Raw genomic sequence first — 23,236 nt, 5'->3', positions numbered from 1 at the left:
TACATTGTCTCATTTTAGTTGAGGCTTTTGCACTTATCTTGGTGAAGTGCATCTTTGAATGAGGAAATACATACACATGAATAACTTTGATTTTGAGATGCATTTTGTGTGTGTGTAGTTGGTTGGTTAAGCTAAGTAAGGTTGGTTGGTTGGTACACAAGGTACCCAGGCACCAATTACTGTTAACTTCCAGACCTCAGTGATTGTACCCAACAAAATATACTTTACTTTTCACTGATTTCAGTTTTCTTTTTCTGAAGTATCAAAGTATGTGGCACTACGTCATCCTGTTCAATGCGTCAAATTGTAGGGAATTTCATATTAAAACTGCCTAGGAAATTTATTTAAGCTTTATCAGAATAAGTTGGTTATTCACTTAATTTTTGTGTGACATTGAGTTTATGTAGTGTTTTGTAGTACAGTATATATTAATAACTTATAACTCAGGTATATCAAAAACACAAGGTAAAAGTTCATATTATACAAATTTGGTAATGTGTTGAGGAGTTGTCAAAGTACGTGTAGTTACCTGTTTTGTGTAGTGTTGTGGTGTGTAATTATTGTAAACAGTGATATGTGTTTTAATAAATGGACTTGTTGTTGTGTTAATGTGCAGTCAATGTATAGGGGAAGAATCTGTCCGTCATGATCACTGTATTGGCTAGCTGACTTATTAACAGACTACCCCCACTTCTAACTAACACCAAACTGTTTACATTACCAGTCATGCACCATCACAGTTACCTTACCAGTTTGATTATGTCTTTGCCTGTAACTCAAGTAAATTAGGGTCAGAAATGTTACATAAATGTTAACCTCAATTAAAAACGATAAGAAAAATCTGACTGAAAATTTATTAATGTGGTAAGGAAAAAAATTGGACTGGTGATTCATTAATGTGTTGCCCTGATAAACCTGACAACCAATCATATAATGTATTCAGGCTAAGTGCAGAGAAGTGGTTGGAGCTTAATGAATCAATGAGTTGTCCGTTAACCCTAAAAAAGACACTACTTCTCACGAGAAAACAGTATGAAGATATTTTTTTTAGGATTCATTAAACATGTGTACCTATAGGTTAACGTTCATGAGTTAAAAAAAAATTCTTAAAAAATTTTGAACCAAATTTTACTTTATGATATTTTTGTAAATTATTTGTAAAGATTTTCTCAAAATTGGTTGTGAGATATAGGCAGCTGCTGCAGATAAAGCTTAAGAGGGACTTTGCATAATTAATGTAGATACTGTATATGCTGATTTGTATTTGTATTACATTTGCTAATAGCTAATAGGACATTGTACAGTATTTGACAAAGGAAGGTCTTCCCTGGTAGCTAGTTAACTAATGCTCTTCTCATCCCCTTTTACTTTGGCAGGGAGGGTTGCATGCTGAGAAGGTGAGATAAGGAGGTCATGTGCAGTGCTTGATTTTAGTTACCTGATATTGTATTGTCCATAAATACACACCTTTATTTTCCCCTTTAAATCTGCTTTAATCATTTGCTACTGTTTTAGTTGGCTGTTTTTGTTATCATAAGCTTTAAATATGTGTAACATTTCCCTTTTTCTAAAACCAGAATTAATTTGAAGTAATGTATACAATATATATCAACTCCTCTTGCATTAGGAGTATAAAAGAATAAATTATTCACATTTTCCTCTATAAACTGCATGTCTCACTTTTTTCAGTAAATCACAGAAATGTATAATAAATTTTGCATTGTTTTGATATTTGCTTGCAGTAATCAGCAGTTACCATAATCCCACACACCTGGTATAATTACCATACACGACTATCCACTTGAAATATCTTCTATATTTTGTAGATCATTTTTTTTATCATCATTTCTCCTACTCTTAAGAGTACTGTATGTTCCACCAGTAATGGAATAATATTGCCAGTTGAATCCACCAGCATTATAATGATTATCAATCAACACTTTTCTATGTACAGTACTGTACAGTACCATGCACCACTACAGTACTTATATAATTATCCTGGAATGATCTCCAGAGATTGCCTAATTAAATAGTAATTCAGCTGCTACACATACAGCATGTGCTTCTTATCTGAATGAATCCATTGAATTTTTACTGTGATCATTTAAATTCAAAGTTTATGCTTATTTTGTACAGTATTGTGTTTTTGCTTTGTCAATTTAGTTGACCCTTACTACCAAGGATTTAGGGTTGGAAATTTCAGGTTTATATTCAGCTGTTTTGGATTCATGATATAAATTGCTATGAATGTTATAGGTATCTCCGAGTAAAGTTTTTAATTGTCATAATCCCCATCTCCAAATAGCCTGTGCTCTTACCTCTTACTCTCTCAGGATTTTATTTTATTTAAATAACTGACTGGCTGGTTGCATCATAGTGTTTTTTCTAAATATATCCAGGTGGTTAAAGATTGATGATGTATCTTGTGAATGTAAATTGAAGATACAGTATGAGGATGTGTGTATGTGTGTGTGTTTGGATATACTGTATCTCCACAAAATGGTTCAAATCTTTCAGTTGCTTTCTACAACTTTCTTGCATCATTCTTCCTTAATATTTCCCATCCTTTTCCTTTGAAAAGATTGTCTCCCTTGACCCCTCCCATTCAAAGAGGAAGATGAGTACTGTAAATATAATGCTGTAGATGGATTGGCACTGAAAATTTTAATTGCTACATTGATCCAACTAATTTTCAAGAAAGTAATATGTATCCTGAAGGATGGGACTTGCATGCATCACTATTATCCAGTAATGTTTTTACTGACAAAGGGACATTCCACAACAAATAGGACCAGTTAGAAACATCCTTGCTTTTCCAAATGAGTTGATATTTGTTATTTAGCTTTGGGCCTAAAAGCAAGACTTTCAACTGATGGTTGCAATTACTCTGTGTTGCACAGTATGCAACTGCATCAACAGTTGCCCATGCTATAAAATTCCACCAGTAGATTCACAGAATTCCAGAAAATAGTTACCTGGATTTCTTTGAAGCTGGCATGGAAAAAACCACCTTTGGAACAAATGCTTTAGCCCAGGTGGTGACTGCAGTGAATTAGTGATGGGTAAGCACAACCAAAACATCTGTGCAAGAAGTTATCAAAATAATTGCTGTCAAAACTACAAAGTTTGTAGCATATCTTACTAACCATCCCTTAAATAAGTTCTTTATACACAACTGATGAACCTTACCAGTTTGGGTCTCATTCATGGGAGTTTGTCACTGTAGTTTGTTTGTATTGTGTGGAGTTGGGAGAAAGAATTTAAGAGGAGATTTGACTTTGTCAAAAGCAACACCTGATGGAAGTACTTTAAGTGATTGTGAAGAGTGACTAAAACAGTAGAAGTCAGTGATTAAAAGGGTATGAATGAGTGTTTTAAACTGTAAACGTGAGTGACTAAAGCAATGAGTAACATAATTAAAACAGTCTTAAGTAAGATAGGGATAAAGTAAGGAATTACATGTTCAAAAAGGGTTTATGGTAGTCAGTAAAGCCTCAGTCTATGCTGTTCTGAGATTAGGTTATATAGGGTAATATGGTCACTGTTGTGCAGTGGGTGGTGGACTATTGGTGAAGCTCGTTTTCTACATCATCATATGGTTCTGGTGAGTACTCTGAAACCTTCATAATTTCATAAGCTATCCAATTGACCCAATTGAATACTTAAAATAATAATTTTAAGGTGACCAATCAGGTAGGTACAATACTACACCTTTGGTGTATACATAAACACCCGTTTTGTTTATAAATAATATTAGTTTTTAGAAAAAGAGTGAAAAGCATGATGGTAGTACTACAGTGCTATTGATATCCGTGTAAAATGGCTAATAAAAGTTTATCTAAGTTTAATAAAAATAATTTAGTAACGGCTCCTCATATGTTTCTTTTGAATTCTAGAAAAGTGCAATAGGTAGTTTCTTGGGTTCATCAATGACAGAAGGAAAGTCTGATGACAGTGAAGGTGATCGTTACGGTCAGTGGCTAAGGCGTCGCAGGTTGGATGGTGCTCTCAATCGTGTTCCACGCAACTTTTATCCACGTATATGGAAAGTTCTGGAGAAGGTTTGTATTGATTAGTTTAATATGATCTTTATAGATAATGCATAATTTATTCATGTATCATCCAGTCATATTTGTATATTTTTTATGACGACACCCCAAGGCAACATTTACAGTTGTACTGTACTAAGTTCATGACATGAGATGACTAACTCTGGCAGCCCTTATACATTAGTGGCAGGGGGTAATTCATGAATTAATTATGGTTTCCCAACACAACCAAGTCCCAAACAGGGATCATTAGAACTGTGGGTCAATACATCACACTAACCAAAGTTCTAGATCTAGGATTCTTTGCTGGGGTCCCAACACTGGCAGTCCTCACCCATGGCCTCCAGATAATTAGGAGGAAAAGGTATGGAATCTAATTTGGCCAACCCATTTGACAGGCAAGGTGCATATGCAGTACCAATGTGATGCATCTTCTGCATTCTACCTACCCGGTATGGCAATTCATTTTTAAACCTCTTTTAGGGATATGGTTGTGATGGGAAAGTGTACGTTAATTAAATGATGAATTTGCCCCAGCCACTCATGTCTAAGTTTGTTATAAGTTCTAACTCTATGGATTTGATGTGATAATTCAGGAGTCACTTTGTACTGGTTCAGTCATAAAAGATTATAGGTACTGTATTTCAGGATTAATCATTCAGTTTTACTTTATTAATTCATGAAGATATAAAATTTAGTGAAAAAACTCCATTGTATGTACTGTACTAAAATTAAGTACTGTATGGCAATGGTATGGTTTTACATAATTATAATTATATACTGTACTAGTGTACTGAATAAGACCAACTTATTTACAGTGCCGAGGAATCAACATAGAGGGCAAAGTAATCCCACAGAGTCTTACTCAGGAGGTAAGTTCCTACATGTTATTCAGGTAAACAAGGCCAATCTAACCCACATGAGTGTGGAAAATTACCATAAAAGGGTGGTGGTGATATTTCAGTCAGGCCAGCAGTTTAGTCATGTAGTAGCTCAAATATATTTCATGTTTGTCTTACTTTGAAATGATGACACTGTACAATGTTCTTAACAGTAACCAGATGTGTGTGTGTCTTGTCTTTAGACATATTGTGATCTGTAAATAAAAAAAAATAAAAAATTGCAAGTCAATTTTAATAGAGCTCAGTACACTTAAATGATATCTTAGTACCGTCTTTTCTTCTTGGTAATCATCTCACCCCACTTTCTGTCTCTTCCTGCATCAAACTCTATCAAGTAATCCACTATCACAACTTTCCCCATACCTAAAGAAAAAAAAATCCTTCCATTTGGTATGGGTTTATCAATATTCATGTAACCATCCATTTTAAATAGATAGCTATACGTATAAACTATTACATCTCTTATGAACTTGGAATTGAACTAGCTTTTTTAGCAATATCCATAGCCCTTTTGCAATGCCTGAAAGCTAGTCCATATTAAAATAATAGTTCTGTGGTTTTTATTTTGAAGTGTAAAATTTTTGTTTGCAGATGACAGCAGGTGAACTGAAATTTGCACTTGAGGTGGAAACTGTCCTAAATACCATTCCTCAACCAGAATATAGGCAACTGGTTGTTGAGGTTAGTATAATTTTTATTTGATTATTTTTTCCCCAATGCCCTTCAATCACTACTCAGATTTTTTTGTCTTTGTATCAGAAAATAATGTTTTTCCTGATGGACAGAACATTGTATGCATTGGAGTATTGGGATTTCCTACATTTAATTATACAGTACAGGGTATAAGATTTTTACTCAACATTTTATCAGGTAAGTGTTACTCTTTGTTGTAATTTCTCATTCAACTTTTTGTTGCTTATTTAAAATGATGCAACACTCAAATCATTGCCCTCAGCAGTGTAGTAATATCTCCGTTAGCTGGAATCCCTCAAACCTTGAAAATTCCGGGGATGGGGGGAGTTCTTTCTTGGTTCGAGAGGTGATGTAATGGGCAATTTCTGGAACTCCCGAGAAAATTTTTCCGTTACCCGGAAAATTCCAGGGATGAGGTATTTTTTCCGGCTTTGAGAGAGTCGCCTTGTTACCCGGAAATCTCTCATTCCCGGAAGTGCACTGCACCAATTACTCTGGCGAATGGAGATATCACTTACATTTGCTAATGACAAGATTAAATAGTTTTTAGATATAATTACTTTCATATTTAGGTCAAAACACTACCTTACTGTTAATCACTTTGACAACACTGTTTAGTACCTTACTCCATTGCTTTATCTATACTTGTACTTATGGTTCTGAAATAAATTAGATTTTTAAATTATGAATGTGGCTTATAATTCACTGAAAAACCTTATCTTTCTTTTTCAGGCTTTGATGGTTCTGTCACTTGTCCAAGAATATCACAAAACAGACTCTCTTGGTGATATTGTGTCGGCTCAGGACATAGTTCATGTGGCTAATAACATTTTCCTCACAGATCAGGTAGTATGCTCTGTACAGTAAATTAAAACAATTTTGGCTGGTTTTAAAAAAAAAAAAAAAATACTGTATATATATATATATATATATATATATATATATATATATATATATATATATATATATATATATATATATATATATATATATATATATATATATATTTTTTTTAATGGTCATTCATATAAGTGATTAGTTTCTGCAAAAAAAATTTCAATTCCATATCAGGTATGAACCTCATATATGAAGAACAGAAACAAATACTGCTTTTATTTTTAAAAGAATTAAGAGAATTGCTTCTATTCCATTCATTACTGTACCCATTTTTATTTCCAGAGGTAAATTATTTGTCTTGGAAATTTTTAAATGCAAGTACTGTAAAGTAATACAAAGAGGATATTATTACAGTATATGCAATGTTAAAGTATGCAGGTATATAACACTAATGCTACCTCGTACTACTTGCAGAAACAGCAAGATGGCGATGCAACTTTGTGTTGTGCCCGTGATAAACGTGAGCCAGGAGTTGGGGGTGGACTAGCATGCGGTGGTGCTGCTTATATCTGTCTACATTTCTATGACAGTGCACCATCAGGAAGCTATGGCACTATGTCATACATGATCCGAGCAGTTACTTCTACTCTTAATTGTTTCCCACAAGATGGAGACATGGACTGCACTGTTAGCTGAATGGTGAGATAACATTATGTTATTAACACAATGAAATCTTATTAAGTAGCTATGAAAATACATTGTAGTAAAGGTGTCTCATATCAATTAGTTTTATGAATATCACGAAGTAGTCAGTAAACAAAGTAGTGAGCAGACTTCTTCCACTTTCTAAAGTATTAAAATATATGCAGTAGTGGTATATACTGCACTTTACTATTGTTAAGACTTTGAAAGCATGAATATTTATTATTTTGGTTTTTTGTCTTTCTCGTCTAATCCATCCTTAACAATAATGAGAGGTGTAAGGCCATGTAACATAAGTAATACTTTTGACTTGGTTAATAAAGGCTGAATGTATAGATATATTTTTATGGAGGAATATTCTGTTGACGTGATACTAGGAATATGGTTTGCATGAAGATGTCTCTTTTATATTCTCCTTTGATAAGTACTGTAGTCTTAAAACTAAGAGATGCATTTGTAGGTTGATTATCTTAAAAAAACTGTAGGATGAGTTTTGTATCATGGATACAACCAATGTTTTGGGAGAGATGTACTAAGGAAAATATCAAGGAAATGCATATTGAAAACCCTGTACTATAAGAGACCTAAAAAGGAAATTTCAAGGAAATATAGAGTTAAAAAATCCTTCACTACCGTATAATATGTTAAAGATTTTTTGCTTGCATTTAATTTTGTTATATACCTTTAGTTTTGTGTTTCCTGTTTAATCTTTGGATTATAAATTTTATGAAACCACTGAACTGTAATGTACAGTTATAGAATGATTTTACCTTTGTACACATTCTATGTATATATGGTACATAGTTTGCACTGTACTGTAAGGCTAAGACACCAGAGAAACTAGTGATACATTAACGATTACATACAAACATTCTTGTAATAGTTTTAACAAATTATTATCCATGTCAGTATGCAAAGGGTTGTCTTATATTAACTTAATATTTTCTATTGATATAGGTGCAGTAGTTCAGAGACATAAGTTTATGCACAAGATTTAGAGATTATACACTGTCAGTTACCTCAGGTCCTTTTTCAGCTAGGAATGACACCACAGTTAAGTTAGTGAGTAGTTAGAGATTCTCATCTTTTTAGTTTCTTTATACCAGGGGTTCTCTATTAGTTTTGGCTGTTACCCCGAAATAAACTAGGAACCATATATGCACAAATTTGGTGTACAGTTTAGATTGGATTTTTGTTATATATATATATATATATATATATATATATATATATATATATATATATACTGTATATAATCATGTACACTGTATTCAACTGCATTACCCCCTCAAAAAAAAAAATGTCAAATTACCCCTCACGAGTGATTTACCCCTAATTTAGAACCCGTGCTTTACTGTATATTAGCTTGTTAATCCTCATGAATTGTTTTAGATATAGAGGCAGGGTTACTGCAGTATTGTGGCAGGAATTAAAAAAAATATATTCACTGCTACTGCTTTCATTACCAATTTTTTTAAATATATACAGGGTGTATTTTTTTTTTTTAGTCTGTACAGTATTAGGAACACTCAGAATTAACAAAGATAGCTACTGTATGTACACAGTACTGTTGTTGTTTTAATGATTTTTTCTTATTTCATTGACATACACACAGTATTTATTTACTTAGATTGAGCAAGAATTTTAGATAGGTATTTATATATTTTTTTTATTAATGTTCTTATATTGATAAAGGTTACATAAAATGTAGCATTGCTTTGTGTGACAGTGATGCTACTAGTGTTTTATAATGAATACAGATTGATGAAATAACAAATTAAGGATTAACGTTCCCCATGGCTTTAGGTAACTGGATGAAGTATGACATGTGATGATTTTTATAGGACAGGTTATAATTACAGCTAAATTTAAAAATGTTTTGATTCATAAGATATGTACCTCTACCTTACTATGGTCGCTGTCAAGTTAATTACAAGTACCCTGTACCTATTTTGTATCATAATGTCCATGTAACTTCTTTTTTATTCTATGCCAGTCCTTCCCAAATCAAATATTCATTAATAATGAAGAATTAAACAAAACCACCAGAGTCTAGATTTGTATCCATTCAAATATTTTATGACTACTGCATTTTATTAGAATGTGCAGTATTAAATAATTCCGAGTTGCAAAATTTAGAACTCAGAATTGTAAGTACGTAGTCATATATCTTCATTGGCAGATGATGGTATCAATACCCTATTGTGCTAATGTTAAATCAGTTCACAAGTGATTAGTTAATGATGATTTGTATGTCATTGGGTTGGTATTACATGATTTAGAAAAAAAAAGGGATATTCACCATCCAAAGTGTAACAATGTAATCTTAGCTTGTTAATAATAAATTGTTTATGAAATTATTAATAAGTGTTTGCAATCGCAACTGAAGCCTAGGGTCAGTTTGTAGCAAGGCAGCTGATTGGCTGGTCACTACAACTTGCTACAAACTGACTGTAGGCTTCGGTTGCAAAGTTCAAATGAACAGACTATACAGTAGTCCGTGAAGACATCGCTTATGGAAGACCCTAATGTCTGGACTTTTAATCACCCCTCTTCCGTTGATGGGGGATTGTCATGTTTACAACCATAGTTTAAAAAACAAAAACTGAGTCACGAAGAACAGGGAAGTGTGGTGGTAAAATGAACTACAGTAATTCCAATATTCTAAGTTAATTTTACTGCCACACCTCCCTGTTGAGCACTGCAGTGTGGTGCTGTTTGTGACTTAAAAAACTGGTTGAGGGATTGTCATGTATATTCATCCCAAGAATGTCGATTCATTTTAGTAATGCTGCAACATATAGGACATAAGTGGGGCAAAACCTCATTAAATGCTGCAACAGCACCATGAGGTTTTGTCCCACTTATGCCCTAATGTTGCAGCATCGCTAAAATGAGTTGACAAGACCAGAAAATTAGTGAATGTTCAGTTTATACTTTCTAAAGATGTCCCCATCAAATCTGAAGTCATTGGGGTTTATTGTTTCTGTTTGCATGCATGAATCTTCAGTAATATAATTTTTAAGTTATTGTGATTTTTGGTGCCAGTTAATTGGTTAATTACAATGCCAATTTTATAATTTTTAGTGTGCAAATATATTGTGTTCAGTCCTGTGCAATAGTTTATATTGAATATTTTGGATCCGGTGCATATGATCTATAGAGTCAAATATGTGAGGCCTATTTGATTGTATCAGACTTATTGTATAACTTAACTTAAATTATATATTAAACTATAAGAGCTATTCACATACTATATGTTACTGAATTTGAATTAATAATTATATTTTCAATCAATATCATCTTTGCTGTTTTATTATTACTATTCCTAATGTATATACTGTACTGTATACCAATAAAAAATTTAAGTGAATAATGACTGGTTGGTGAAATTATTTCAAAGGTCATCAGCGGGACTACAGTAATTACTTTTTGACCAATACTGTATAATGATGAATTTATATTAACAGATGAGCAGATTTCATTCAATATATGTATTGAATAAATGTAAGTAAACTGTTACCAAAGGTTAATCACAGAAACATATCCTCCAAGAATAGTTGCTAGCAAACTGCCTTGGCATTATCTGTCTGATTTGTACTGGCTTTTGTAAATATTACTCTTCATTACCGGTATATGTTTAATAATTGATTATTGTAAAATAAAATAAATTGGACAGTCATTAAATAAGGCCTAAAGCTAACAAATAAGGAATGTCTAGATATTTATAATCATGCCTGTTTGGAGTGACTAATGTATAATGCTCCCAAAGCCTCTGGGTTAGGAATCAAGGAACTGTAATCTAAGATTATGGGATCTAATTCAAAGATCAGCTACTGTCAGAACTATCACCAAAAAATGGAGACTAATAATCATAGATATCACTGAAGGTTAACCCCTTGAGTACAATTATGACATTTTCAAGTACAGTACAATGACTCGAACCCTTAAGCATGATGATTTACAGTGTTAAGAGGTAACATTGTGCAGCCATAGTGCAATGTGCTCCACATTTGTCTGACTTAGTCATTGTGCAGGTTATAAGTAAGTGTCCTTCATTATGCATTGATTCTGCAAAATATTTCTCTCTCAATTCCTTTAATGGGTCAAAAAAAAAAACCTGAAAAGTTTTCTTTTATATAAATACCCAAACAATAACAACCACATTATTAAAACACATCAATACATATACAGTATTCACACACAACACTTCATAACTAAAGTAAAATTAATATATATGCAGGTATAGTCTATTCACTGGCAATGGAGGCCTAGGGTCAGTTAGTAGCAAGGCAGCCAAGTGCTTGGCAGGGTGAAGGAGGTTACTGAAATTTTGTACTCTTCTCTTATTCTCATCAAGATTTTTGTTACCAGAGCATTTCACACAGTAATTTTTGCTTCCCCAAGTGTGGAAATTATTAGAGATCAACAGAGAAAATGATCATCCCATAAAATATCATAACATAAATATGATGTATTAAATAATCAAGAACTGAAGTGATTCTTCAGGTGTCTGTCTGCTAATCAATCAGATGCCTTGATGCAAACTGACCCTAGGCCTCAGCTGCAAGCGAACAGACTAGTATTGACAAAATGTGTTATGCACTTACATTTCAATTCTACGAAGTATAAACACATCAAACTAGATCTTGACGATGTCACTGCTTGGCTTTCTGTTTAACAGTAGTTTGCCAAGTATTGAAGTGTATGAAGAGTAAAGCAGCAGAAAATCTGGACTCAAGGTCGTACTTCTCCAAATCATGAGCCCATTCTACGGCTCCCCAATGTGATGTCTGAAAGAAAATTAAAGTATAAGACATCTTTTGCACATAAACAAATCTCTGTCATAATCAGAAAGCTAAATGTCCTCAAGGCTATAAATGAGTAAGAAGAAACTGTGAATGGTTGTTGTTCATGCATGATGTTATAAAAAAAGTTGGAAGGCATTAAACAATTTCTCGAACACTTCCAATACCATTGTTCTATAAATTTTATCATAAGCTTTCTCTAGATCTATATATCATCAGCATTTTCCACATACGTTAGGGTTAGCTACAGTTACCTGATGGTCTCTTGTCAGTTTCTTAACTCTAATGTCATTTCTTACAACCTCTCCTCAAGTGATTCTTGGCCTACCCCTCCACATTTAGGCTCATGTACCTCTTGATCCAATTGGTCACATCCATTCTCTCCACATGCCCATACCATCTCAGCTTGCCTCTACACAGAATGTCACCAATACTCTTAATATTCTCAACACCCTCCTGCCCTGTCTTTCAGTGTCACATTACACATCCACTTTACTGCTACCATTCTCATTTCAGCTTGCTCAGGTCTACTTATGACATCTGCTTTAAACTTCTTTTGTTTCACTGCCATACAACATCACACTTCTCACACCAGCCACATGCATTCTTTCACTTGGAGAGAAGGTCCCATTACCAACAATAAAAGTAGAAGCTTGGTTACCTGCACATACAGAACACACTTAAAGTCAGCAACATCCCACAGTCTGCCCTCAATAAATCTTTCTCTAGGTACTTATCACTCATACTTTTTATAGCATTGCAAACACTTAATACACTCTCAGTTGTTATGTATTGAACCCACATTGATGCATTCATGTTTTTCCCATAATTCTCAAAATAAGTTTACTATAAACTTTCCCCAGTACTGTACACTAAACGTGCAGTACTTATTTCACTCTGATTTCTGCATTTTTTCTCATCACTTTTCCCTTTACATGCAGGGAAACACAATTTAATCATTAATAAAGTATACAAAGCTATTTTAAGGTACATGGCTGACTAAAAAAATCCTTTATTTACTAGCTTGAAGATGATGTGCACACACCAATAAAGATGCAAACAGAGATGTGTACAAAACACAGCAACAATAGTTACAAAATTATACTAGTCCATCACCCAGGATCTCAATTTCAGAACATAAATTTTACTTGTGAACTTTTCAAAATTATCTCACCTGATAATTTGTTTCTAATCTTGAGAGAGTAACTGCCCTTTCTGCGGAAATTTTTCGCTCTGCAGCCGCAATTGTCAGGATAACCGACTTGACCGCTTCGACACCATAAAGAAAACCTGTCAAAACAAGAGTGTATCATTTTGAACACTTCTAATCACTGTACATGTGTAAACTTTCATCTTTTAAGTGGTAAGGAATGCAAAATTTATTAACAATCATGGAACCAATCTAGTTTTTAACTCTTTGACTACAGAGGGTACATAACCCTGCCCCTTTTCCGGCTTGGCAGATTATTAGTATTTAAAAATAAGTAATTCAAATATTTTCAGAGGCAGCAAATAGAGGACTCTAATCATTCCAGTTTGAATGTAAAATTTCTCCCTGAATCTTTGAAAGCAAACATAAAGCAAAAATAAGTAGATAACTAGGAGGTGTATAAAAAGTTTAATACAGTAATATTCAATTCTATTAACAAGAAATAGTTTCTTTACAAACCCAATCTTACTTTATAAATACTGTAGGTACAAAACAAAATCTGCCAAATAACCCTCGTCTATTACCACAAATCCTCCTAGAATATTTTTAAACACTAAACATTTGTACCTGATACATATCTAAATATTCCTAAAACCATTTGTAGATGGAGCTGTAAAATTTTGATAATTCTGACTGCATCTGTTGCAGGATTTGTCCAAAAAGGGGTAAAAATTCACATTCTAATTTATATATTCAATTTACTAGGTTGAAGTTACTGTTCGGCAAATGAAATAAACATACGGCTGCTTTTTCTTTTCTGTTTTCTCTGAAGCTTTTTACCACTAAAATAAACAGTGGCTAGAATAAAGACACAGACGCTCCTATCAAGCATTCTAACTATTGTTCTGTTATTTTCTACTTAAGGAAGTGTACTTACCGTTAGCTGCCCACATATTATAGGAGAGGAGGTAACGTCTGATGGCCTCACGAGCTGGTGGAGGTATGTTAGCCCCTAAGAGTCCCCCACAAGGCTTTAAGTTTACCTCAAATTTTGTATTAAACCAATCCAGAACTGGGTCCCACTCCTTTGCTTGAAGCTGAATGAATTCATCTGACCGCTGAGGGATATCAGTGTTAATAAGAAGATATTATGATCAACAACACAACCTAAACTTGCAAGAATTAAGTAGTCTGAAAGCATAATAATTTCTAACTTCCCTTTTATCTATGTATCATCTTGACTCCTCTTCCAATTTTGAGAAAGAAGGATCAAGAGCCAGAAATCTCCAAGAACAGGTGAAAATCATAAGTAAAAACTAACAGGAAAAGGAGGTTAACATGTAGCAATATCCAAACAGTTACTAATAACAACAAAATATCTTTATACTGTATACATATGAAAGATTTTTGTTCCCTACTGAGTGGAAAAATCAATATCACTCAGGTATGTATGAAACAATATTATACTTTCAGTCTATGTCCCATGTTGAACAAAATCCAACAGAGAACAAAACCACTTTGGACTGGGAGTGAAGAAGAAACGGAACTTGCAATGGCAACACGTGGAATGGTTGTTTAAGAATGAAGAATATTAAGGTAGACAACACTGAAACCTAAACCATCTATAAGGCAACAGTAGGCCTACAGGTTAAGTAAGTCTCCAAATATAATAATACAGTACAGTACCTTAACCTAGACACCAAAGAAACAATTGGTTAATGAATAAATACATACAAGTTATCCCTACATGAACCATCAAGCCACGGAAGGACTTCAGGATAAAGCAAGTCTTGGCCAATTTGTTTCATATCCAGTCATATGGTAAAGTTACTGGATAAACAAGAAGCATCATAAACAAATGAACCCCCTGAACTACACATAATGACAGAGGGAAAAATATAAAATTACTGTACACTAATCCACCACTTACGTCATCTCGGAATAGCACCGTGTCAGTATCCATGTAATCCAAAGTTTTATTGATAACATCCCATTTGGTTTGATAACTTGGATTGTCTATGACAGTATTAGCCAGGCCAGTCTGTAAAGATGAAATAAAACACTAAAGAAACATACAACATAATCATATATGCTAAATCTTATGATGAAGGATGAAGTGAATGGTTTCATTTCTCCTGCAAGCTTATACTGACTCTCAAAGTCTATACAGTATACTGTATATAAAGGTTTGAATCCATTTGCACTGATCATTACATCCAGGTTACAGAACTCATCAACACAGTTCTGGGACACATTATCCGTAATGCTGAATTTCTCCAGTCTTGCTGTGGGCACTTAGTTACCTGCATATACAGAATACTTAATGTCAATAACATCCCGCAGTCTGCCATCAACTCCTCGGCACCTCTTGTGTACCCACCTTCCATACTTGTTGCACAGTAATGACTTGATGCCAACATCTTTCTTGCAGACAGCTCATGGCTACTTTACACTTTTCACCATGGGTTCCTCACTCACACTACTAATCAATACAGTACATTTGTTTTTGCCACATTTACTCTCCGGCCCTTTGCCTCCATTTCACCCTACTATTTCTTAAATTTCTCCACCGCCTCTTCATTACTACTGATATATGCACCAAGTCATCAGCATACAACAACTCCCAGGGCAGGGCAGGCCAGTCCTAAAGTCCTCTGATATTGCCTCCAACACCATGATAAATAGAAGGTGGCTCACATGGTACCTTGCAAATGGTCTGTACAGTCTAATGTCATCTTTTTAAATAGAACAAAAAACTAATAACGAAAAAGAAGCAATATAAAACAAATCAACTAACACACATAAGCCAATACAGTATACGATGAATGAGTGAAAACGTGAGTGTATATGTTTGAGTACATGCCTGTGTGTGTAGACAAATATAGATAAATACCAAAGTTATTACTGTACATTATACTGTATACTATATAACATAAATTTTGCACTGTACATATCATCAGTGACAGCAAGAGAGATAGTATACTGTACCACGACCCAACAATAAGTTATATACCCTATCATTCACAAAAACTTAAAAAATACCTAAATTACTGTGACAAAATTAGATACGCTTAATTAATACGAACGCCTTAAAATTCATAAAAATCTATTCAGTCAGTTCCAGGTTAATTGCAATGAGTCAGGTACAATAATTAACTCACCAAATGCATGAAACTCGGGTGTATTTTCTCCTTCACTGCTACCCACTCATGAGCAATAGCCAGAGCCAGGCCATAGTTTGGAACCTGGAGATTGAGAGAATAATAATCAAATATCAATACAGTACTACCATGATCATTACACATCTGTTCAGTATGTCTACAATTATTCCCTATACATACCAGGTCTTTCTTAATTTGAACTTAAAATCAAAGAAGTTCTAAGCTACGACACATTAAGGCACGACATTAGGAAATGACCTGAAAAATGTGCTGTAATCCTAAGTGAAGCAACTACAGTTTTTTCCTAGAATTTAAACATTTTGAATAGTTAAATTTTTCTTGTTTAGTTATCCTTGTAACATGCTTTGTGAGGTCATCTAACAGCACTACCTGTTGAGTGAAAATTAAACTACCCAACAGTGTTATCCTTTGTCTTGCTGTTTTGAGTCCTCCTTACAAGGTTTGTTTGGTGAAGGGAAGTGCCTGAAAGATCACTTCATGCCCATCAGTCACTGACAGCACAGGTAAGCTTCGTTCCCAAATTTTGGTGGTGTTCTTTCCTGTTTTTTGTCGTGGTGATTTATAAGTGGAAGAAATTTTGGTTACTGAGTTTATTATTGTTTAATATTTTGGGGAGTTTTACTCTGTAATATTTCTGGTGTGTTTCTTTGCTAGGACTCTACTTGAGTTTATAATACACCACTCACAGGGAGATACAGTGTATACAGTGATAGTTCATAGTGTCATCAGTGACCGCGGAAGTTGTAAATAACTTAAAGTGAGCGCTAACTAGCAAGCAAGCTGGAAAGGCACCGTGCCAGCTGAAACCAAGTCGTGTCATAGGTGCCACAGAGACTTTAAATGTTATTTTGTTTGTGTGCTTTCTCAAGGACTGAAACTGTGCCTACAATACACCATTCACAGGGAGATACAGTGTACGCAGTCACAGACGACAACTCTATAGGCAACAGAGAGTAGCTAAGTACTGTTCTTTTTCTCTCTTTACTTTTTTTAAATAGGTGTAGATCTATACACAGTCTGCACCCCCCACACAACAACAACAACCATGAGTTTGATATGTGAATACTGCAGGGAGACGTCGCATATGAAGGATACAGGCCTGACTAATGCAACATTTAGGACGATGCAAGCTGCTGTAAAGCATGAAGGCTGTTGCTGGTATTGCCTTGACTGCATAGTCAAGGTGAAAGAGGCGATTGCAAGCCAAAGGAGAACGAGTTCCCTAGGGACGAAAATAGATGACGCTAGAGCCTTGCTGGTTGCCAAACTGGAGCAAGTTGGGAAAGAGATCCTTGCTAAGACTGAGGAAGTAGCCGATAGAATGGAGGTGATTGCTAAGAGGAGTTATGCTGACGTATTAGCAGGGCCACGGGAGGGGGCGGAGAGTAATGCAGGAACAGAACAGGTTCTACAACAGCTTGGGACTTTGAAGAAGTGTGTCGAAGAAATGAAAATTAACAGACCTACCGTTAGGGGAGAGGAGGAACACCAGGAATGTCTCCAGTGCAAGAACAATGTACTGTATAATAGTTTTTGGAGTCCCAGAGAGCCAGGCGGAGGGAACTGTGAGTAAGGAAACACACGATAAGGTGCTGTTTCAAAATATTTGGACAGAGGTTCTGAAGATTCCATCAACCCCTCAGGATGTAAGGAGGCTGGGACAAAAGCAGGGGGCTAAGCCTCGCCCCCTCAGGATCACACTAGTGAGTGAGGAGGAGAAATGGCAAGTTATTCGGCAGGCAAAAAACTTAGCAAGGAGCGAGGCATTTCGGGATGTATTCATTCACCCAGATCGCACGGTAATGCAGAGGGAACAGCACAAGAAGCTCCTGCAGGACTTGAAGCAGAAGAGGGAGGAGTCGAGGAGGAATGGGGACAGGTGTACATGGGTTATACTCAGGGGGAGGGAAGTGGAAACAAGTGTGCCGACACAGGGCCAGGGGGCAGCAGTGCACCCTCCACCCACTCAACCCCCCACCCAGGAGGCGGCACCAGCTTAGCCTACTGGACAGGAGGAAGCGAGCGCCATGTAAACAATGACATTTCTAACCACGCCCTGCAAAATACAGTGTATTGTACTTAGCTAATGCAGCAGCTTCTGAGAATGGGGGGGGAGGGAGCAGGTTTATTACTAAGAGCAGAGACGTTACCGAGAACAAATTCTGGCTTGAATGTCATGTACACTAATACTGACACGTTCCTTGATAAGAGAGAGGAGTTTGAAACAATACTAAGAGTACACCAACCAGATAATTTAGGTGTTGTAGAACTGTTGTACAAGAACAGGAGAATCGACCCAGAGGAATGTGAGTTCAGTATTGCTGGATATGACTCATTTATGAACCTTTCTCAAGAAACTTGCAAGAGGGGTGTGGTTATCTACGCTAGGCAAGACCTTAGAGCCAGCCAGGCGATGGTACAGGGAGAGGATGTTTTTGAAGAGTCCAAGTGGTGTAAAATTAAATTAAAGGGAGGGGACTTACTTATCGTCGGGTGTATCTACAGATTCCCAAACTGTGGCCCACTAAATCAAAGGAACTTAAGAACCTTAATAAACAACGCGGCGATGCTAAACCCTAGCCACCTCCTTATCATGGGGGACTTTAACTATGGCGACATCGACTAGAGAAACGAGTCCACCCCGAATGACTTGAATAACCCTGCTACTCTTTTTGTAGAAACTCTGAGAGATAATTTTCTGTTCCATCATGTTAGAGACCCGATACATTACAGAGGGGAGCAAACACCCAAACCACTAGACCTCATCATAATAAATGAGGAGGGTATGGTGGCCAAACTGGAACACCTTGCCCCAGTTGGCACCAGTCACCATATAGTGTTATCATTCAGATTTAACTGTTACCTAGTTCAAGATAAGGCCAGGCCAAGGTGCAAATATTACAAGGGAAATTACAATGGGATGAGGGAAGAGATAAGGGGTATCAACTGGCCTGACTTATTAAGGTACAAGAACGCAGACACTACGCTGAATATCAAAACTAGTAAAGTGACCCATTTGATCGATAAATATATACCCAAGACCAAACCCAGTGCTTCTAGGAATACGAGGGGATCCCTACACATGAACCATGCTGCGGTCGACAAAATTAAGAAGAAAACCCAGAAATTCAAGACATGGGTTGGGTCAAACGATGAGCAAGACAGGAGGATGTATGCAAGAGCCAGAAACCAAGCAAAGATAGAGTGTAGGAGGGATGAAAAGGAGTTCCAGAGGCTGGTTGCAAGCAAGGTCAAGTCAAACCCAAAGGCGTTTTACCGCTATGCAAAGTCGAAATTGAAAACGCGAGTAAGAGTATCAGACCTGAGGCTGGTGGATGGTAGTTATGCAGATTCTGACCAGGATAAAGCTGAGGCATTGAACAGCTTCTTTTCCTCGGTGTTCACAAGAGAGGATGCAACTAACCTTCCTGCGTTTGAGGACAGACGGTTTGACACAGCACTGACCCACATTGTGTTCACAGAAGAGGGTATTAGAAATAAACTGTCCAGGCTAAAGGTCCATAAGAGTCCCGGACCTGACATGGTGCATCCTAGAGTGCTAAGAGAGTTGTGCAACGAGCTTGCAGAGCCCCTGAAGATCCTGTTTTGTAAATGCCTGGATGAACAAAAGGTCCCCAGTGAATGGAAAGTGGCTTATGTGAGTCCTATCTTCAAGTAGGGCAATCGTCACTCCACGAACAACTATAGAGGGGTGAGCCTGACCAGCATAATATGTAAAGTACTTGAGAGTATTATCAGAGATGCCGCAATGGAACATCTAATACGAAACAACCTTATAAAAGATTGCCAACACGGTTTTATGCCGGGGCGCTCCTGCTTAACACAATTGCTCAAAGTATTGGATATTTGGACCCATATTCAGGAACGGAGTGGTAATATCGACAATATTTACCTAGATTTTGCCAAGGCTTTCGACAGTGTACTCCACGAAATGCTGAAAATCAAACTGGAAGGGTACGAAATTCGGGGAAATGTCCTAGCCTGGATAGAAGACTTTCTACATTACTGCAAGCAGTGTGTGGTGATTAATGGTACGAAATCGTCATCTGTAGTTTGTTTCATAAATGACATGCCTGACGTTATACACTCCTCTATACAAATGTTTGCCGATGACGCCAAGTTATTTTGGGAAATTAAGAACCAAGCGGGCTGTGAAGAACTGCAGAAGGACCTCTGTGGGCTGCAGGAATGGTCGAAGAAATGGCTCCTAAGATTCAATGTCACAAAGTGTAAGAGGATGCACCTGGGGCGTACCAACGTTAAGGAGGCGTATTATATGTCCCAACAGGATGAAGAAACTGCACTAGTTAAGACTGTGTGTGAGAAGGACCTAGGTGTGTATGTTGACAATGAGCTGAAGTTCTAGGGCCATTGCGAGAAGAAGGTAAATCAGACAAATAAATTATTGGGTCTTATAAGGTCGTTGAGATATGTAGACGGTCCGTCCCTCGTAACGATCTTCAGGAGTGAAGTGCTTCCCCATCTGGAGTACTGTCACCCCATCTGGTCCCCGAGATATGCTAGGGACTGTCAGTTTGTTGAAAATGTTCAAAGGAGGGCCACCAGACTGGTGCCTGCACTTCGGCACCTCAGCTACCCTGAGAGATTGGAGTGCCTGAACTTGCCTAGCTTATACTACAGACGGGCAAGGGGGGACCTAGTTGAGGTGTATAAGCATCTCAGGGGGCACTACTCAGTTGAGTGTCCTTACTTGGAGCTGGCGGACGCTCGCCCCACAAGGGGTCACAGCTCAAGATTGAAGAAGCCGCAAGTCCAGAAAACTGCGAGGGCAAACTTTTTCGGAGTGAGAGTTGTGAACTCTTGGAACAATCTACCAGAGTGTTGTGATGGCATCAAGTGTGAGCTCTTTCAAGACAAGACTTGACCAACACTGGAGCGGGTTCAGGTACATTCAGGAGCCAGTGCATGCCCAGTATTTGCCAACAGTGCGTGACAGAGATGTGACCGATCGCCCGGGGGGCTAGCGAGCCGATCTTTAGGTGAAGAAGATAAATGAAAAGGAAAAGTAATCAGAGACGTGACCGATCGCCCAAGCGGCTAACAAGCCGATGAGTGGCGAAGAGGATGAAAGAAAATAGCCAAATAGCAAAAGACATCTGTTCCACCTGGTCTGATCAGCTACCACCTGGTTCTGCCACTCCTGTTAAGCCACACCACTCCTCTGCTCCAACTCCTGGCTTTAGTGGACCGACTTAACTATTCATGTGGTCTACCTGAACCCTACTATCTACTATACACTGTGGATCAACTCTACAACTGTGCTGGAGTTCTAAGCTCATATGGAGAACCCAGACTAGAGAGGATCCGTCCACCAACACTTCTCTTCACTAGGGGCGGAGTGATGGACCTTACCTGTTGAATTTAATTAACAGGACAGGAGTAGTGTTAATTTATTGTAACATTATTGTTTGTGTTAAGAGTTTTTGTTTGTTTGTTAATAAATGTGCCTATTAAACATTATTTCTCTAAAGTATTATCAGATACCCTGGTCTTAACAGTTGTGTAAGATGTTTTCTACTTTACTGATCAGTGGTCATTAATACTTACCAAAGTCAAAGAGTTAAATTTACAGTACTGTCAATACACGGGTGGACCAGCATTTTAGCTTAAGGTCAGCATAGGCAACATTCCTACGTATCTCAAAAAAAGAAAAAAAAGTCAAATACACAATAAGTATTTTAATCAGTGTCACACTTGACTTACATTAAAAATATTTCCAAGAGGTGTCTTCAATTTACGGTGGTCAAGATTCACTTCATATGTGTCACTTGTTCCAGCTACTGTTACATTCCTGTAGAAGCGTTTTCTGGCTGTAAAGGAAAAAAAATGGCTCTAAGAGAAATCCTGAGGAACTGTATATAGTACAGTACTGTTTCAAGCCAAGGGTGAAGATTATATACTGTATCCATATTGAAAAGTGTTAGCAAAGATAAAAATACAAACAAAAGTTATATTTTTAAGTGGTATATACAGTAATTTTATTTACAGTATATAGTACTGTACTGCATATACTTACGTTCAGGCAAAAAACGACGTGGTACTACTGATGCTGATGTTTGTCTTAAAAGCTGGGGACCAAATGCCCACCTTAAGCCTCCCATTGTGACTGCTGAGTTTTCCTGAAAATAAAAAGAGATAAAAGTACTGTGTAAAGTTTATACTTGGTCTGCATTGGTAGTATTGTACTATACTGTACTGGGAACATTTTATGTAAAAATATTCCTCTGATGATACAGAATCAGTTAATGTTAATTGACAACTTCTAATTAGATGTACAGAAATACAATACCAGTTAGAGATAAGGCCTGGGTTATCCGTGAAGGTGGTGGTACTGTACAGTGGTAAGGTGTGCAGTATATCTCACCATATGTCAAGGGTTCGAGCCTTGGGCAGACACAAGTGGGAAGTGTGTTATAAAATGTGACCCTCACTACCAAAAATGTCAGGTTTCCCGGCTAGTAAGCTGATAGGTGGCGAAAATTAAAAATAAATAAATAAATAACGCCTTTTTCACGGTGGACAACACACCACACTCGGAGTATAACATATACACTAAGTGGAACTCACTAGGCCACGTGTATTTCTTCTTTAACTGCCGGTTATGGAGTTAGGTGTGTCTTCCTTCACCTGTTGTATTACATGAGTGTCTCCCAGTGAGGTACACACCCAGGCCCTCACCGCTCGCCTATCACTCGGGGCCACCACTGCCGTTTTCTTCTACTCCATGATATATAACTAGTAGTAATAGCTTTTATTTATCTATTTCAGTTGGAAAATATCAGATGTACAGTAAATTACAAAATATGGATACGAACAACAATTACAAATAGACACTGATCATATAATAACACATGGACTCAATGACTCGACC

The 23,236-nt window shown here is 36.6% G+C and overlaps 2 protein-coding genes across 15 annotated transcripts in view; one reads left to right on the top strand and one right to left on the bottom strand.

Annotated features, from left to right (window-relative positions):
• The window catches only part of LOC121869634 (probable phosphorylase b kinase regulatory subunit alpha), a 71,214-nt gene extending 60,729 nt beyond the window's left edge, over positions 1-10,485 (top strand). For 9 of the 12 annotated variants that reach the window (XM_042371147.1, XM_042371140.1, XM_042371145.1 and 6 more), the window contains 6 exons: positions 1,377-1,397; positions 3,897-4,061; positions 4,868-4,921; positions 5,543-5,632; positions 6,377-6,490; positions 6,956-10,485. In XM_042371147.1, coding sequence (XP_042227081.1) covers positions 1,377-1,397; positions 3,897-4,061; positions 4,868-4,921; positions 5,543-5,632; positions 6,377-6,490; positions 6,956-7,177 — 666 coding nt within the window. In that variant the 3' untranslated portion in view covers positions 7,178-10,485. The remainder of the gene's footprint in view (positions 1-1,376; positions 1,398-3,896; positions 4,062-4,867; positions 4,922-5,542; positions 5,633-6,376; positions 6,491-6,955) is intronic. The other 3 variants (XM_042371144.1, XM_042371141.1, XM_042371148.1) reach the window with 1 other exon arrangement.
• On the bottom strand, positions 336-23,201 carry LOC121869636 (ATP synthase mitochondrial F1 complex assembly factor 2-like). Of its 3 annotated transcripts, XR_006089570.1 has the most exons (10): positions 22,933-23,201; positions 22,382-22,484; positions 22,069-22,175; positions 16,303-16,386; positions 15,072-15,182; positions 14,079-14,259; positions 13,166-13,281; positions 11,794-11,976; positions 4,987-5,145; positions 336-4,052 (listed from the first exon to the last, which is right to left on the bottom strand). XR_006089570.1 is itself a non-coding variant. In XM_042371149.1 (9 exons), exons 2-8 carry the CDS (start codon positions 22,464-22,466, stop codon positions 11,842-11,844), a joined length of 819 nt encoding a protein of 272 aa, XP_042227083.1. In that variant the 5' UTR covers positions 22,467-22,484; positions 22,933-23,200; the 3' UTR covers positions 336-4,052; positions 11,794-11,841. The 3 variants fall into 3 exon arrangements, 2 of the variants coding, with proteins under 2 accessions (XP_042227083.1, XP_042227084.1); XM_042371149.1 differs by lacking the exon at positions 4,987-5,145 and having other exon boundaries at positions 22,933-23,200; XM_042371150.1 differs by lacking the exons at positions 336-4,052; positions 4,987-5,145 and adding an exon at positions 10,810-11,303.
• Positions 23,202-23,236: the final 35 nt, after the last annotated feature.

The sequence above is a fragment of the Homarus americanus genome, unplaced genomic scaffold (genome assembly GCF_018991925.1).
Source record: "Homarus americanus isolate GMGI-L3 unplaced genomic scaffold, GMGI_Hamer_2.0 scaffold23578, whole genome shotgun sequence".
Taxonomy (NCBI): domain Eukaryota; kingdom Metazoa; phylum Arthropoda; class Malacostraca; order Decapoda; family Nephropidae; genus Homarus; species Homarus americanus.
The sequence above is the reverse complement of the archived record's forward strand: the minus strand, read 5'-3'. Positions and strand labels throughout refer to the sequence as shown.

What these genes read in the sequence shown, in the direction of transcription:
- LOC121869636 (XM_042371150.1), bottom strand. Translation starts at nt 22,466, where the DNA reads ATGGGAGGCTTAAGGTGGGCATTTGGTCCCCAGCTTTTAAGACAAACA. An exon ending in CTCTTGGAAATATTTTTAAT is followed by an intron (nt 16,387 to 22,068) that starts GTAAGTCAAGTG and finishes CTCAATCTCCAG; the next exon opens with GTTCCAAACTATGGCCTGGC. An exon ending in ACCCGAGTTTCATGCATTTG is followed by an intron (nt 15,183 to 16,302) that starts GTGAGTTAATTA and finishes TCATCTTTACAG; the next exon opens with ACTGGCCTGGCTAATACTGT.